At 40.8% G+C, this 17,657-nt stretch overlaps 1 protein-coding gene and 1 long non-coding RNA gene across 5 annotated transcripts in view; one reads left to right on the top strand and one right to left on the bottom strand.

Annotated features, from left to right (window-relative positions):
• Positions 1–4,347: 4,347 nt before the first annotated feature.
• The window catches only part of LOC127477119 (uncharacterized), a 25,253-nt gene continuing 11,943 nt past the window's right edge, over positions 4,348–17,657 (bottom strand). Inside the window, exons 4-5 of the long non-coding RNA XR_007906850.1 lie at positions 15,762–15,927; positions 4,348–4,724 (exon numbers count right to left, since the gene is read on the bottom strand). This is a non-coding gene — a long non-coding RNA (uncharacterized LOC127477119). The remainder of the gene's footprint in view (positions 4,725–15,761; positions 15,928–17,657) is intronic.
• Positions 6,583–17,657, top strand: part of LOC127477089 (dual specificity protein phosphatase 13-like) — a 27,530-nt gene continuing 16,455 nt past the window's right edge. Inside the window, exon 1 of one of the 4 annotated variants that reach the window (XM_051800979.1) lies at positions 6,583–6,820. In XM_051800979.1, the coding sequence (XP_051656939.1) occupies positions 6,660–6,820 (161 nt within the window). In that variant the 5' untranslated portion in view covers positions 6,583–6,659. Of the gene's footprint in view, positions 6,821–8,649; positions 12,126–16,852; positions 16,980–17,490; positions 17,579–17,657 lie in introns of those variants that run through there. The other 3 variants (XM_051800982.1, XM_051800980.1, XM_051800981.1) reach the window with 3 other exon arrangements.

The following is a 17,657-nucleotide window of genomic DNA, read 5'->3' as shown; positions in this document are numbered from 1 at the left end:
CGGCGGAAGGGGCGGGGCGGGCCCGGCCGCGGCCGCTCCGGGAGGGGCCGGAGCTGTGAGGGAGGGTGGAGGTCTGTGCGTGGGCGGCAGCGTGTTGTTTAGACCTCGTAAGACAAAAAAAAATAAGTGATCCGTAATCCCCACAGAGAGCAGCTGAAGGGAGACGCAAGGGTGTCTTGTGCATGCTTAGACCAGGCTAAGGGAGTTGTTCTCCTGGAAGATACCATAGCATATGTTTTTCCCATGTGATCTTTCTCTCCATCACTGGGAACTTAGTACAGCCTGGATGTGAGAAAGACACTAACAAGGATTATTTTTTTTTTTTGAGAGTGAAAACATAGAATGATCCTGACATAATTTAAAAAGCCACCAGTGCAGAATGAAAAATATCCCCATCCTTCATCTAAAGGCATGTGTCAGGACAAAATAGCAGAGAAAATTTACAGGAGCCTCGTCCTGTCAATCCTCATATCAATCCTCATATCAATCATTGCAAAACATTTCAGTTGCAGCATTATTCTTTTCTGATGCCCGTAGGAAACAAAATAAAACTGCAGCTGGCTGACAGGACTCAGTCATTTATCCACAGTGATCTGCAGCACAGATGTGAACAGCACAGATGACTTAGAGCTCCAGAAAGGCACTGTAATTTCGGGAGTTCCATAACCTATAAGTAATACAAATGGAGAGGATAGAAGGAAGCAGACAAATTAGAAACAAATTGGTCCAGAAATAAATTTATTTTGTGTATCAACTGACTGTGGTAGCAGCCAGCCCTTTGCTGCAGTTTGCAGAGCACTGAAATTTGCTTTGTTGATGATGTAATAAGTATGAGGTCCAAGGCAAGTCTAAGTAAGTTGTAGCTTCAGTCGAAGTCAAAAGCAGGTGCTAGTGTAGCTCCATTAAGTTAATGACATTAGCCTTTTCAGAGAATGTGGCCTTGTGATCTTCATTCTTAATGAAAAAAAAAGGATCTTTCACAACGCTTATATGCTGCTGTAGTGAAACAAGGAAATTTTGCATTTCAAAGTGCTTCAAAACTGCATCAAGTTGTCATCATCAAGCAATCTAATGCAAATACCCACTGTTGTACAATCTCAGTTGTAATCAGCTATATACTGGATATTCAGATCAGAAACAAGCTGTGAGAACTGCTTTTTTCCACATGCCCTGATATTGGTTCTAAGGTGCATATCTCTAAGCAGTCTGTTCTGTCCCACTTTTATTTTTTTAAATGATGTGGTTTCCCAGAATAACTTGCTTAAGTTGGAGGGAATGTTCCACTTTCTTTGCCAGTTTAGCAGCCTCTGCAAACAATGTAGGAATCAAGTGTGATTTCAGTCCTCACAACGTTCCCCTTCTTTCTCTTTTTGATGTGAAATTTTCTTTACCAACTGCCAGTCAATTGCACCTTTTTGCACAATTCCAGGTCCTGAATTGGTAAAATTTACAATACATTGCTGCATCTGCTTGTATCTGAACAACTTGTATAAGCTAAAAATGTAAAAATAAGCACAAACTGAAATTAAAAATTGCTGCAAAAATAACTATAGCAGGCTGCAGGGCTGTCTCATCATGGAATAGGTCACTGTGACAGTGTCTGAAGCACAGTCCTGAAGCTAACTCACATTTCAGGTTCTCATTCTTAGCCTTCTCATGGGAGGTGCCAGGAAACTGCTGCTTTGTTCAGAGTGCTATGGCTTTGTGATGTGGTTTGGGTTTTTTTTTCATCTAAACATGCACAAGAGTCTACCAGCTCCCCAGATTCCAGGAAGGAAACAAAAATTAAAGCAAAAGTTTCCTTATGCTGTTTCTCTACACAATTTGTAGCAAGACCAGCAATCCAACTAAAAATTACTTCCCAAATTCAGTCTATAGACTTCAGAAGTCAAGGTCGGAAAATGAGCTATATTTAGACAGGCATATGAATACAGGACTATCTGAAGTTTACAGTCTCTAAGGTATGTTATTCCAGCAATTGATTTCCATGCAGTGAACCCCTGGCCAAAAGTTGCATCCAGAGTAAAAGTGAGTAAGACAGACAGACATATATACACTGGAGAGCACCCTATGTCTAGCTACAGAGGGTGCTGGGCTAGTTTGCAGCAGTGATTTGCCCAGTGACAGGAAAAGGAGTAATGGTCATAAACTAAAACACAAGAAGTTCCGCCTCAAGATGAGGAAGAACTTCTTTACACTGAGTGTGGCAGAGCACTGGAACAGCTGCCCAGAGAGGTGCTGGATTCTACCTCTCTGGAGACATTCAAAACCCACCTGGATGTGTTCCTGTCCTGCTCTGAGTGACCGTGCCTTGGCAGGGGGGTTGGATTGGATGATCTCCAGAGGTCCTTTCCAACCCTAACGAATCTGTGATTCTGTGAACCTCAGCACTGGAAAAAGGCTTGATCATCAGTTTCTATCCAAAGTTATTGCTAATGGCATTTTTATGTTCTGTCTATTTTCATCACCTAACAAATATTTTGAAAATTACCAAATTAGCTTGCACAGAAAAGTAATAAATAGCATAATTTAAAACTTGTATCTCTTAGATGAAAGTAGATGTGTAATAGCTGCTTAGCTGCTGCACTTCAAAGCTGAAAACTACTTCTCTTTGCTAACAATTGATGTTCTTTAAAAGGGTGAATTATCTAAATAGTTTGTGCTTTATTTAACAGAAATTTCCAATAAACCTCATTCCTTCACTTTGAGTTATGTCACTTCATGCCATGTGACATGAAGGCATTGATGTAAGTTTGACAGGCAGTGCCAGTGCTGACATGTCGGTTTGAGAATTTGTGACAAGCTCTATACTACAGATCTTTTTAAAACAACTATGGATTGCCAAGGAAAAAAAGTCTTTAAAATGTGTAATAACACTGATGCATCTTTAGATTGAAAACAATTTATTCAATTCAATAGTTAGATTGATTTAATGTTCAGCCTGACACTTAATACAATAAAAGAAAAGAAATTTATATTGAAAATTCCCAACTAGCTCAAATTACAATATATTATATAGCAAAGGAAAATGAGATGTGTTAATGTAATGTTTTGGGGTTTTTTTAAACTGTCATTAAAGAATACTGTTAGCATTTAATAATTTGAAATAATCTGTCTCAAATTTTAAGACCCTACACAGAAAAAAAAAGGCCTCAGCTGAACAGAGAAAGAATTGCTTACAAAAAATTTAAGCCAGCAAAGAATACAATATGGCAAGGGGAATGTCTTTCACTAGAAGTGCTAATTGATCTAAATCATGCTCTTTTTTTTATTTTCTGGGTTGGAGGATGTGTTGATTTGGTAATATCATTTTTGCACAGATCAGGTCCTGCCCTAAAATTTCTTTGTAATCTCTTTACTTCGTTTGAAGAATACTTAGGTCAGTCATGTGTGAACTTTCAAGCATCTGTTTTATCTTCAAATTTCCTAATTCTGTACTGGAAGAAAAATAGATTGAATGCCTAAGGGCTAATCAAAGTAGTGAATCATAATCATTTTTCAAGACACAAAATGAGCTTATTAGAGGAGAAAAAAAAGGGAAAAAAAAGAGTTAACTCTTTATGATCATCAGACAAAATTGTTTCATATGTTAAAAATACATTAATATTGTGGAACACCAGAAAACTGTCTCACTTAGCATTTACCAAAATGTACCAGAATTCAAATAGTTCAATCCTTCTTCAATAGTTAGCCATCTCAAAAATCAAATCCTGAAAAGAGGCTGATGAGTGAAATGAGAAGATCTTTTGCAGGTGGAGACACTGTATCTATAGAACCCTAGCTAGCTGAACTTCCTTTCTGTAATGTTTTCCCTGTAAAAGCTTTCTTCTTTCAGGATATGTGAAAGGAGCCTGATTTTGGCCCTGTTTTCATTAGAGAGATGGAAAGGTGTCACAGGCATCAGTTAGAATTGATAGCACTAATTTCAACAGAAGAAATAGAAAAGCTACCATGAATTTCCCGTTCTCAACCGCTGCGCATTTTCCCGATAATGCCGTGCTTCGGGCTACTAGAGCACTCCATGGCAGTTTACACTGTTGCTACCTAATATACTATTAGCCAGGGAATGTTTGATTTAGATTATTGCAGCAAGTACTGCCTACAAAGTAATCACAAAGGCATAGTCCAAGTAGAAGGATGCCTTCTGTTGCTTGTTCTGAAATTAATCATGCATTAATTTCAACCGAGACAGCAGCTACTGTTCATATATAATTACACACAAATGTTTGGTTTAGTGCTGCCCACCATTCCAACAGCCAGGAGAACCTCCAAATTCTCAGAATCTCAAAAAGTGCCTCCTGCACAGAAAGCTACATGTGCCTCTATTCAGTGTGAACGTATATCAGTTTGTTGCTTTTTACACCCATTCTTAGTAGATTTAAAAGGACCTGGAAAAAAGCACAATGTAGAGAGGCAAATGTATCTGAAAGCCAGATCTCTGCCTCCTGTCTGTTTCAAAGGCAACTCCTGGCTAAAAAAGGTCAGTAACACAGCTTTACCAAAGCCATGCTTGCAGACTATTAAATGTTTAGAAGATGTTAGATGTGGAATGTCAGTCTTTTGAAGCAGATGGCTGCATGCCATACAAATGTGGAAGGCACTCAGGACTTGGGGATCATTTTTGCTGGAGTTCACGTTTTTCTGTTTGTCGTCTCTCGTGCTGCAGATGAACTTTGAATTCTTAGTCGGTGCATTTGGAGTAGAGGCCAATAAAAGTTATGCAGCTGAAAAGGGATAAACTTAAACATGAATGTCACCTATTTGACAGAACTTGATTGGCAACAAATGGGCTGGGGTTACATTTAATAAAACCTCATAGTAAAGCCTCACCTTGAGTCTCCACCCAGAAACCTGAGAAAAGTAAACTAAATTGAACAACTTCACCTGCTCAGTCAGTTTGAGCACAAATCAATCAGCTTAAAAAGCGCTAGTTTACTGAAGGAAAAAAAAGAAGACCAAAACAGAAAAACAAGGTAACATATTAAGGGCATATACCTATTGCTTGTAGTATAACTTCAACCATTTTTCCAGTCCTCTCCTCTGCTGGATCTGACCAGCTGATTGCCTCACTCACAGCAGAGCCTGACTGCCTGTCCCACTGCCCCCTCTAAATAAGCACTGCAGTGCTATTGCTTGTAGTTTCCCTTATTTCACCTTTTAGGTCAGAACATACATGGCAGGGGGAAGTAACAAGTCTCTTTGTATACAGCATGCTCTTAAGCAGTTTCTTCCCTAAATCCATGGAATATTAGTAATTTCTGCTTCATGGGATATTCTATACAAAGTCACTTTCTTTCCTCTTCTTGCAGATGACTTTTGCCCTCTGATGCTGGAAACTATAGCATCGTATTATGGTGATCTCTCACCCTGAGTACTCCTAAGCATAGTTAATTAGTCCAGACTTTAATACCCAGTTTGAAATGGCTCTCCATGATATGTCTCTTGATAAATTAGAGCAAACCTTTTCTCCATCATAGTATATAAATGCATGCAGAATAAAGGTGGTTCAGACCTGACCAAGAGCTCTTTTCATTCATTGCCTTTTTTTCCACAGGGGATACTATCAGCAGCAAGCTTCTCCTCTTGAGTCACCTCCTATGGTGGACTGCCAGGCTTACAGAGAAAAAGCATCACTGTTTCTTTTGTTTTGCCTCGTAGCTCCATCGCTGACAGTTTTACAGCCCCCTGCCAGGAGTCACACATCCTGCACAGGCACCGTTGTACTTAAAAGGGCCCAGTAATACCACAGTTTGATAGGATGGGTCTCTAACCTGTGGCTCTCCAGACCTTTCTATATAAACTAACTCAGTGGCTCACAAGTTTCACCTGACAACCATTATACTCATGGTCTTTGTTCTCTTTTCAACAGAGGGAGGTATCCTGCAATACATGGCAGGTGTATTGTATTAACAGAGTGATGAAAGAAGTGACTGCAATAGAAAATATTAAAAATATGAAGTACAGTTAGGCTCAGATAATTTTACTCAGTGAAAAAACACTAACTTCAAGAAGTAAATTTCTCTAGATTATCAGTAATAGGCAAGACATAATCATCTGCTTGGTGTTTAACCTCCTGGTGACCATGTTGGTAGGACCTGCTGGTGCATCTCTGACCCTTTCACAGATATGTTTTTAAGTACCTCAAAATAAATGGCATACAATTGTTAATGAGACAGTTGCCACTCTATTTGCACTGGACAGGTTTCTGTTTTTCCTTTATCAGGTCTTTAAATGCTTGTGATGAATGCCCATGCTCTGTCGAGGACATGACTGAGAACAGTCACAGCCCTGTTCTGGGGGGTGTCCTGCGGGCAGGGGGCTGCTGCCACATGTGGCTGATGTGCCCCGTACCAGGGCTGCTGAGAAGCGGACTGGAACAAGTAAGGCCCCAGCAATGGCCAGTTTGGTCCCTGCACCTGTTGAACTGGCTGTGCCGGTCAGGGTCCTGCAGAGGCGAGGGGCCAGCGCTGGGGAGGGGGCCCGGGGGCGGCTGCAGCGCAGGGACGGCCTGGCTGCCTGCACAGGCTGGCTGCCGGCACCTGCCCCAGCCCATCTCCAGCCCATCTCCAGCCTCCCCGTGACCGACCGGGGCTGGCAGCGCCCCAGGGCCCAGCGCCGGACTCCGGCCGGGGCAGCGGGGTCTCTGCCTGGCTCCCAGCATGTCCGGGGCGGAGGTGCTGGACACCCAGGGACCTGCAGGCGCTGTGGAACGCACGGGGGACGTCCCCTCTCTGAAAGAAATCGAGCAGCTCCTGAACACCGGGCGGCCCTCTTGCAACCACGTTGATGAAGTATGGCCTAATCTCTTCCTAGGAGACCTGTAAGTACAGCTTTATGGACACACCTCTGCCATACCTTCTGTCTGTTAGTATGCCTCATGGGTGCGGCTTTAGACAGCTCATAGCTTCCCTAATTGCTGTCATTTACACTGCAGACAGCACGATTTCCGAGATAAAATTATGACTCAGCTGGTACTTGCTTCTAGGTTAGCCCTTAGAGGCAATGCACAGCCTGATGCTCCAGCTTGGGAAATGCAGTCTCACAGTGCTACTCCTGATCTGTGAATGTCACTGCACCCATTTGATTTGTTTGCCTTTGTCTTTTCCTTAGAGTAACAGCTCACAACAGATTTATTTTGTGGAAGATGGGTGTGACCCATGTTTTAAATGCTGCCCATGGCACAGCCTACAGCCACGGAGGCCAGGACTATTATGGAGCGACCATTCATTATTATGGTGTACCAGCCCATGACCTGCCAAGCTTTGATATAAGCCAGTTCTTTTTCTCCGCAGCACAATTTATCCACAAAGCCTTGAACACTCCAGGAGGTATGAAATTATTGTTGGTCGTATTTTTATGCAAGTTGGCAGCCTCTTATAACAGATCAGCTCCACAAGCTCAGTGGTGGACGAGTCACTACATGGCGTCCTGCTAGCTGCTGGTTACCTGCACGGGGGGTGGCAGGAGGAGGGAGTGCTGTGTACCTGGACATAGCTCTGACTAGGTCCCAAAAAGCTTATGTGAGAAAAGAAATGAACAGTGCAGGAGAGAGACTGGGATGGAGAGAGGAAGAGAGGGGAGGAGAGGAGAATATCTGGAAGGAAAGGCTCATTCAAAAAAAGGAGAATCAAAAACATGCATTTAAAATGAACAGCCTCTTTTGAGACCCTTTTACAGCAACTGTACTTATAAGAACAAATGAATAAAGAAACAAAAGTCCTAATTTCTACAATCACCAACTGTATGAGGAGGCTCAGATATTGTAGATGAGCTTCTTGTTTGAACATGGCCTGCAGGGCTATGTCCCCAAGGAGAAGAATTACCTTTACCCAAGGAGATTTATAGTGAATTGCACAAGAAACTGAGCTTCTTGGCAGTGGTACAATATAATACTAATTAACCTGTTTTACATAAAAGATCATTTCTTAGCATGAGTAAACTGGCATTAATGGAGCTGTCTCTATATCACAAGTTTTGCCTTCAAAATACAATTACAGTTGCATCAAATTGCCTTATTATGCAATGGTACTAGCCAATCATTTTTCTTTTGTTAGTGCCATCCACTCAGGCCAAATTTTAACATTCTTTTTCGCCTAAGTAAGCCCTTTGAAACCAATTGGTCTGATTTTCCTCTCTCTCACAACAGAACAACTTCATTACTTCAACAGGGTTTTTTTTTCTGTGATTTGCCATGGTTTCTGACATCAGGTGGGGATCTCATGGTACTTCTTACACAAGTGAGTGTAACAATGGCAAATTAGAGTTAATTGTTAGCAGTTCATATGATTTATCAGAAGGGTAAGAAATACATCATGTTTGCAGTGTTACTGTGAATAAGCTGGAGAAGGCAGAAGGGCTTTGCCTTCCCTTTAAATTAAACTTTGTCCACTGTACTACTTCTCTTCCATGGTTATAATTTTTTAAATTTTTTTTTTTACCAGCTAAAATATTGGTACATTGTGCAGTTGGAGTAAGCAGGTCAGCTTCCCTAGTCCTGGCATATCTCATGATAAATCACCACCTCCCATTAGTTGAAGCCATCAAAACAGTGAAGGAGCATCGATGGATTTCACCCAATCGTGGCTTTCTGAAACACCTGCGAAATTTGGACGTTCAGCTACGGCAAAAGAAGGACTCCTGACTGGGCAAACCTATTTGCATTCACTTGACTGAGTTTCAGCCTTCACAGTCATTGTGCATACACAACTTCCTATGATCAGTGCGTGTTACAAAAATGAAGAAAATTATGCATCAAAGTAAAAGGTCAAGAGACCTGTAACTGGATTAATTTTGATAGTTCAGTTCCTCCAAGACCAGCTCAGCCAACATCAGCACTGTAAGCACTGTGTGCTGTGGAGCTGCCGTGCCTACAGTGGCACTACCATATAAATCCACTAAAGTGGTTAAGATGGACCGAGTTTGTTCCTGGTTTGTGCTAATGCCAGAGGAAAGTTCAGTAATTGCATCTACCTGTAAAGGATGTTTGAGTCCCCTTTGCTTGGGAGGGTAACATAATCATCTTCGTCAATTTGGTTACAGTTCTCCTATGCATGTTCTCATAAGAAAAGCTTTTTGTGTTTCAGGCCTAGTTATGTGGCAAGGGCAGTTTCTTAAGAGCCCAGGGAGTCCTACAGAAACATTCCTCTTTCACAGGTCTGCTAAATATTACAGTGCTATAGAAAGCTGTGACAGCCAGAAGACCCACACCAGCAGAATAAATGTCTGTGAAGCTCTCTGCAGTTTGGGTCAGCAAAACCACAAATCTTTTCTTGTTAAATACATTTTCAGCAAGATAATGTATATCATGTAGTATATTGAGGACATTAAAAAACGTCAGGTCTCTGAAGCATTTTGTAAGCTTAAACTCATCAGTTTGTTCTCACTCCAAATTATCCCAGATCAGTTCTGTGTCAGTGGCTTTGAATCACCCACGGTTTAATATCAGGTAGAAGCTTAGCTTACATCAGTGGCTTGGCTTTAATTGATACAAATTAGTTTTAAGCTGTTTTGAGCATGTCACTTTTCCTATCACCAGTTAATCGGTACTTAAACCAATGTGATTTTTAATATAGCAACTGCATTTGAAATTCATGCTACCACTCTGACTGAAAATTAGCTTGTTACCTTGTGGTGAACCATGAAGTGATAATCAAATTTGGTTTTGCCCTTTGCTACTGGTTTGATTTATTGATTAGTTGACCTTATAAAGATTCTCTGCTAGATTAAGTAAATACCTTTTTGCTTGTTTGTTTGCATTTGAAGCATCAGTTCTGATAATTTTCCTCTCTGCTGGAAGAGAGGTTATTAGAAGACTAAAATAGTGGTAACTTGTGAGTTGAACCTCTTCCTTCCCAGACCCCCATATTCTCCTTAATTCTTGGAAATGTTATGACACGAATGCTGATTCTGCCTAGCAATTATGGGAATTTAGAAATCTGTCTCTATTTTGCTGTACACAAGTGCTTTGCAAAACAAGCATATTTAAGATTCTTTCAGACATCAATTTCACTGTTCAGATTTTCCTAAACCTTGCCAAAGAGCTCCACTGATGAGAGAAAGATAAGATATTGTCATGTAAAAAGATCAAATAGGAAATCACATTTAAAACCCAACAGCGGTGGGACAAGTTTTATAACTCACAAAGAAGCAAGGTGGAGGAGGAGGAGCTGGGTTTGCTTTGAAGTTCTCCATTAAAATTAATAGGGATTTATATGACTTAATATTTCATTATAATTTATACTTCATTCACATTACAGTAGCTTTTAATCTGGAAACCTTTTGAAGACTTGGCATTGAAAAATCTGAAACTCATGTGAGTGAAATTTTAGTGGCTTTAGGCTGGGCAAAATTAGACACATGTGAGCAAGATTAATGGAATCTCCCCATCAGGATAATGCTTTGCATGCCCCTGAACATCTGTCCTACAAAGCCACAGCTGTGAAAGCTGCTCCTGTTGTAAATTAGTACCTGCTCTTGAAGATACTGCTTATCCTGGGAGAGTATTGTTTTAGCAGGGGTAGAGGAGAGATGAGCACAGAGCAAAGCTGAGTCAGTAGGGCATCCAAGCCACCAATGACATGGTAGTGATCTTGTAAGCAAAACTTAGCTCAGTGGAGAGAATGAACTAGTGCTCTTTTCAAGGGCACTAGCAAATCACAGAAGTGTTTTTAATCTGTGGAGTCAGCGTTGCCTATATTTACCATCTGTCTGCATTGCCCCCTTCCTTATATACAGATTAACTTTGACTCCAGCTTTGTTCAGGAAAAAAGATTCCAGTCAACATAAGCAAAAGCAGAAGAGTTAGCACATCACAGCAAACAATGCTTTCTGTTTTAAGAAGTTACATGACTAAGAGGAAAAGGGACCTCCTCACCTGTTACTTACAGTAGCCAAAATTCAAATCATACTGGGATATGACATTAGCACTTCATTTCTTTCTACTATCAGCATGAAAACTTGTATTTTGAGTGTTGGTTTGGCAAGTTAGACTAAGGAACCAAAACAAAGGAAAAATACTTCCTTGCCAGTGGCACTTCGTTCAGAAAAATGCACATTTGTTAAGAGTGTCTACACAACCTAGGAGAATAAAGGCACTGAAATTTAACTTCTAACTGAGGGAGAATTCCATTTTGAAAGATGTTTAAATACCTAAAGGTAAATTAGGTACCTGCTGAGCTGGCCAAAGCACCTAGGCTCATGCAGCAGTGCCTGTATACCCTCCCAGGAGCTTGCAGGAATTGTCAGTCCTGGTGGTCCTTCCTGACCAGGAGCTAATTACCTTCTATCTCCTCTGAAGCTACAGGTGCACAGACCTTCCTGCCCCAGACTTTGTGGGACAGAAATCCATTCAGGTAACAAAATACTTAGAAATTCCATCCAGATCAGGAAGCTCATGAGCTGCAGCTAGATGGAACCTGGGAGAGGTTAGAAAGCAGTATAATTCATACTCGTGTGTTCTTACTTTCTATAGGCATCCACTTTGCTTACATCCAGTCAGGCACAGGATAGTGGGTAAGGCCCAGGACAGTGGCTCTCATGATCTTTATTTTGAACTTACCCTTAAGATGCGCTATCCCCTCTTTCCTGGTAGCTTATTATTAGAACTGGGTCACATGAGGCATTTGGGACTGTGTCTCAGTTGCATTGACCGATATTTCTTTCCCAGGGAAAGCTCTATGCTGGCAGGAACAGCAATACAGCTCATGTGGGGAGGGGAGTAGCATTTTTTTGCATAAGATTCAGTTAATGCAGAGTTTTCGTTTTCCTGGCTGTTGCCCACTGCGTGAGGGCTGTGGCGCTGAGCTAATCCAGGGAGGCGTCAAGGCGCGTGCCGTATTTAGAGTCGGCCACCTGCTTGGAACATCAAGCAGCAGCAAAGAGCCTGCTTCAGCAGAAAACTGCCCTGTGGGTCCTGCAGCAGCACCGGCCAGCAGGCCCTCCTCTGCCTAAACCTGCCTGTGGCCTCCGAAGGGGTCAGCACCTGAAGACAGTCAGACCCTGTCAGCATGGGAATGCTCTGAGGCTGGCACTCCCTCTGCCCAGGAACTGCCAGATATTTTGGACAGCTGCAAGGTGGAAGTAAATCACGTGGGTGAAGAGTGGCCTAATCTCTACATAGGCAATATGTAAGTGTTATTTGAGGCTGAGCTGTTCTGAAGGGCTGGGAAATACAGTACTCGTTAACATATGCTGTCCAACTTTATTTAGTTAGCATTGGTAAACTTCATTGCCTTAAAATAGACTTAAGATTAGCATAGAAGAAAGAAAAAGGATGATTCATTAAAGAAAGAACCCACTGAACAGAAAATGAATTAAAAAGAGAATTAGACTCTATTGCTTTGCATTATTTTATAAATGCCGCAGCATTTACCATACAAAGCACAGGACAGACTCATGATCCTGAGCAGCCTTAAAATTGTACAGTGATTGGTTTTACCTTTTTTGTTTTAATTTAACTAGAATGGAAATTTTCACATTCAAAAGTATTCTGATTTTGGCTGTTTATATGACAACTTGATTTGCAGTTGAAATTTCTAACAAAAAACAATATGGATGTTCTGAATGACAGCAGACTCCACTGTTTGTTTTTCAAAGCTGTATAGATGGATATTTCACTCATGCAGTCATCTGCAATCAACGTGCCTAGTGCCCAATGTTATGCCAAAACAAGTTTTTTTCACCACCACCAGGTTGCAAACTTGTTGAAATACCTGGAAATTAAAATTACAATAATTCCTACATGAGAGAAGCAGGAGGAACTAACAATCCTTTGGCTAATTGCCCATTGATTACAGATAAATGTGGACATTCTTTTAGCTATGAAAAAGCAGAGCCAAAAAAATGAGCTAGGTGATGGGGAAATAATTTTCATTTACAAAACTTGGTTTTACAAACTGCAACCCGCTTCCCAATCTCACTGCACTTCTAATGAGGAGTGTGACACCCTGCAGGTGGGCCCAGCAACAGGGGCCATGAGTGTGGAAAGGCAGAAGCCAACACAACAACATGCAGTGCTTCACTGAACTTCTGCCTTGGCAGTGAGAATGGGGAACCAACCTCAGCTTTTCCAGTTAAACCTTGTAACTGTACTTGGAAATTAAAGTTTTACTTATTAGAACCATTTGGATTTGTACAATTGAGCCCAACAGGTAGTAAAAGTAAAGATTTAATACAAAAATCACTGAAACTGGTGGGGAATAAAATGTAAACCAGTGTATGTGTAGTAAGGAAAATATGAACTTTGAGAACATTCAGCTAACAGGAATAAAAACGTAAACAGGTTTGTTTGCTAATGCAACAGCTGATCGCTAATATCAGCTTAAATACAAATTACAGACTGCAAATAGTGAAACTGGAAGTTGATCAAGTGCTACAGACAGAATTTTCTTCGTTTTGCCAACATCAATAAGACAAATATGAACAACTCCTGAGAATAAGGTTTCATGGGATCTTCATGAGATAGAAATGGGGAATAGAGTATTAAATTAATCATTAAATATTTGCATTTAGGGCCCAACCCAATACTCAGTGAAGTCAATAAGCAGTGGATGTTTCTATCGCTGAGCAAACCCATGCCAGCATCAGGACTCGTGTCAGAGCTAAAGTAACCCAAAGCAGTACCATATATTGTCACTTCTTGTTTCTGTGGAACCAGTTGTGTGCAGTTTCTGAGCAACTACTTGGAAATCAAAGATCAATCTAGAATTAATGCTGTATTTAATAAGAAATATTTCTCCTTATGTGTTTATCAGAAATCTGATGATCAGTGTCTTTAAACAAGTTAAATCTATCTTGTAAAATAAAGTGGGGAAGGGTGATTTTATATGATGACCTTCATCCTGGAAGACTTTGAAGTTGTCAACAAACTGATTATTAAATATTTGTCTGGCTATCAGCCATTGTTTATATGCAAGGCCAAGGCCAAGACTCTCTGGGTTTAAAGGTAAAATGTTTTTTGAAATACTACATAAGTGGCTAAGGGCACAATATGTAAAATATTCTGCAGAAATCAAACCTCATGCTGATCTTAAGCAGGCAGGTTTGTTTACTGGAGTTTAGCCAGGTTGACAAGGCTAATATCATTTCATCAAAGAAACATCATACAGGGTGAGGCAAAATGGTTACAGGATGGGCTAAAACCTTGTGTATTCTTTCAACATACATATTTCAAGTTTAATGATAGGAGGACCTGAGCTACCTCCTGAAGTGCATTTTTGTAAGGTGTTTAGGCCAGCAATCCCCAATGCCTTTGTAGTCAACTGGAGCCTGTAAAACTTGTTGAATTTATTTACTTGCAGAAGTGAAATAACTTGGAATTCTGCATTTCCAGATATGTTTGAGTATATTCAGAAATCACAACCTTTTACCATTCTTTCACTGCCTCACTTTTTCTTACAAATGTCAAAGGGGGAAAAATGTCTCAAAGTTTGGTGGGCACTGCTCTCTACAGACAGGAATACACTACAAGGCAACAAGATACCTTGAGCTACTTTTTGTGATGAGCTTTCATACATGATTCTCCTTAGTTCCACAACCCATAACAAGGAAGACCCAAAAAGGCTTGGTGACACCTATGCACTGAGTGCAGCACATTTTTGCATGGAGAATCAAATGAGAGCCAACTTTCTATGGCCAGGAAATGCATTATTATAGAATATCTACAGAGGACACGATTGACTTCCACCTTGTTGCACTTTTCTGTACCACCTCTGAGTGCATTCACGAGGGCAAATGGCAAGGCCCTGTCCTGCTGGTAAACCACTGCTCCTACTCAGCACTTCCATTAAGCAATCACAAATTACTTTAGCAGCATTAACTAAACCTCCCTCAACCACTTGTGTGAGCCTAATTATCCACCTACAGACATTGTCTCCACTGGCAAGTGGGAAAACGGCAGGATCCTGAAAGATTAGGAGTGACCAGCAAAACCCTACCCACATCAGTGGCAAGGATCATACACGGTCTACTGCTAATCCATCAGAGTGTATCTTCTGTAGCCGTAGGGGAAAAAAACAATTATAAAAGGGAATGATGCTGTATTTTAGTGACTGGGGAGAAAGTTCTGAGTTCTCAGTCAGAAATCACTGACTTTTTTAGTTTTTCTGTGTTGATTCATCAGAATACACAATACAAAAATAGTTACTTTCTGGTTTGAGGAACAGCCAAAAGCTGCAAAGAGCTATTGCAGAGACATGCCAATTGGCCATTTACAATGCCTAATGCCATGTGTTTCCCTCTGTTTCTGAACTCAGGTCTCTAGTAACAAAAAGTGGTTCTTGATTTATGAAAGGGATGTATGTAATACCCTGGAGGCTACTTTATCTCATCTCCTGTAAATTGGATCTCTTGGAGATGAGATAAGATGAGATGAGATGTGAGTGAGGCAGAAGAAATGCAATCTGTGACCATGGCACTATTCCTTGCAGCTGGAACAGCACTACATGTATTCATTGCTGTTTGTAAGGGAAAAATCTTTATTTGTTGTATTCTTAGAAAAGCGGATCTGCTTCTTTTCTGCCGGCTGGCCTTATGATACTCTGTCATTTTCCTCTTGGCAATGCTATCCAAAGAGTTGTTCAGTAGTGAGCAATTTCATCAAGCTGCAGGATTTACGTATTGAACTAAGATACAGTATACACCTGTGTCAACTAAACTCTTACATGATTAAAAAACAAAGTGACAAGGAGAAATGTCAGACAATCTGAGTATGACATAAAGATGTAAGGAACATGACCCAAAGTTTGGCATCAAATCTATCTTACCTGTTTAGGGTGTAGAAGGTTTCTGAATTTTGTATGCTCCAGTCATTCCTCGATCATTTGGTTAAATGAAGGCAACAAATGTGTTAGACACTCCTTTAGGATACATTCCTAATTTGTTGTCCATTCTGCTCATTCAAACTCTTCAAACCCAAGAGAAAATAGGCCCCTGTTTAAAATTAAAGCTCTTAAGTATGTTCCTGGACATAAAAAGATGCAAATATGTTTTACTAGATTGGGATCAGGGGAAAAAATTGTCCAAACCATACAAGAAGTCATCCAGATGGGAGACAGAGACAGAGATTTTCACCTTGGTGACAATAGATGCTGAATGGCTGGGGACTTCTGAGAGGTACCTTCCTCCTGCCATGCTCTCTGCCCAGCTCTGTCTTAGCTTTATGGACCTGAGAATTACTGCAAATGTAATAAATTTGCAGCCATTAATTAGCCTTTTTTTCATGCTCGGAGTTCCCACCAAAATTCTTTTTATTCAAACGTTGCTGTGTCTCTACCACTAACAAACACAGAAAGACACAAGTTCTTTAATTTTACAGGAATGTTTCATAAAAGAACTGCTCTTTCAGCCTTACTCTGCTGGCTTAGAAGACAGGTTTCCCCCAGTAACCTGTTTTCTGTCGATGTCTCGCAAAGGAAAGGGGACTGAAAAGATAAAAACAGTTTTGAAATGACTACCCAAATTGGCAAGCTAAGCTAGACCACCCTGGGGTAGTTCTCATCTTAGAGCAGGTCTTGGAAAACAAACTGTAGTTTTAGACTGAAGTCCTAACCATGCAGAGGTAAAATACCTGAGAAAGTTGCTGGTGGCAATTCAGCATCTCAACAGAACTCCATAGCATTTGCCCGGAGTTCGTTTGTCACGTGTGCATTTCCATAGAATGTAATACAGTGCAACATCACAGCACCAATGCTGGGGCCAAACTAATCCTTGTGGAAACCCTCACCTAAAACCAGTGGTGCAACCCAGAGCTGAATTTGCCCTCCTATTTCTGAAAAGAGAAGTCTGCCAAGGACATCATGGCCTATGAGGCACACGTTGCTGGCAGGCTCTCAAGTGCCAAAATAGAACCAGCATTGCCAGCCGCGCACATCCTGTGCTTTGCAGGCAAGACACAGACAAGAAAAACAATCAAGTTGTCTGGTGGAAAAAGCGGCTTCCCAGGATCTCTCTGACCACGGTGTAATTGTGATCAATCCACACTGGCAAGTATCATCTTTCCACGTGTGTTCCGCCTAGTGCAGGCTGCCTGCGTGAGCAGCTCAGGCAGGCTGATGCATGCTTGTTATTGCCGGCATAAATATCTCTGTCTTGTGTTATTGTGGCACAAAGCAGCTGGACCATTTGAAAATCATTTAAAAAGCACTATAAAATTAGGGCTCCAGTGCTCTTATTTTATGACTTTCACAAGCAGCCGTTGCCTGGAGAGAAATTATCCTCTTTATTTTCCAGGCTAAAGGTTCTTTTAACATTCATCAAAATCAAAGTGCACCCTTGATAACACATCGAGCTGTTACTTATCTAGTACAGACTCTTTACCTTCTGCATAATATCACATTTGAGATCTCAGTTCTTCATATACAACTCATTTCATTGTGTCTGCTGTTGTTTTCACCAAGTGAATTTGCATAGTTTCTAGAGAGGTTGGATGATGCCCTGAAACACATTCTTTTCATAATTCCCTTTTTTTTTTTTTTAATTTTATTTTTAGAATAATAGCCTGGAGTGCTTTTGTTACTGATCCTTCTATAAAAATGGTCAATTACCTCTTTGGCAATGGATTTGCACAGACCAATTAAGGACCGTAAGTGAAAGCTTATCAAGGACAGAAATAGTACTTATGTGCATAACCTGATGGACTCACCTTTCTGCATTAGAAAAAA

This window comes from Manacus candei, unplaced genomic scaffold (genome assembly GCF_025592945.1).
Source record: "Manacus candei isolate 608988 ecotype Guabito, Panama unplaced genomic scaffold, ASM2559294v1 h1tg000050l, whole genome shotgun sequence".
NCBI lineage: Eukaryota > Metazoa > Chordata > Aves > Passeriformes > Pipridae > Manacus > Manacus candei.
The sequence above is the reverse complement of the archived record's forward strand: the minus strand, read 5'-3'. Positions and strand labels throughout refer to the sequence as shown.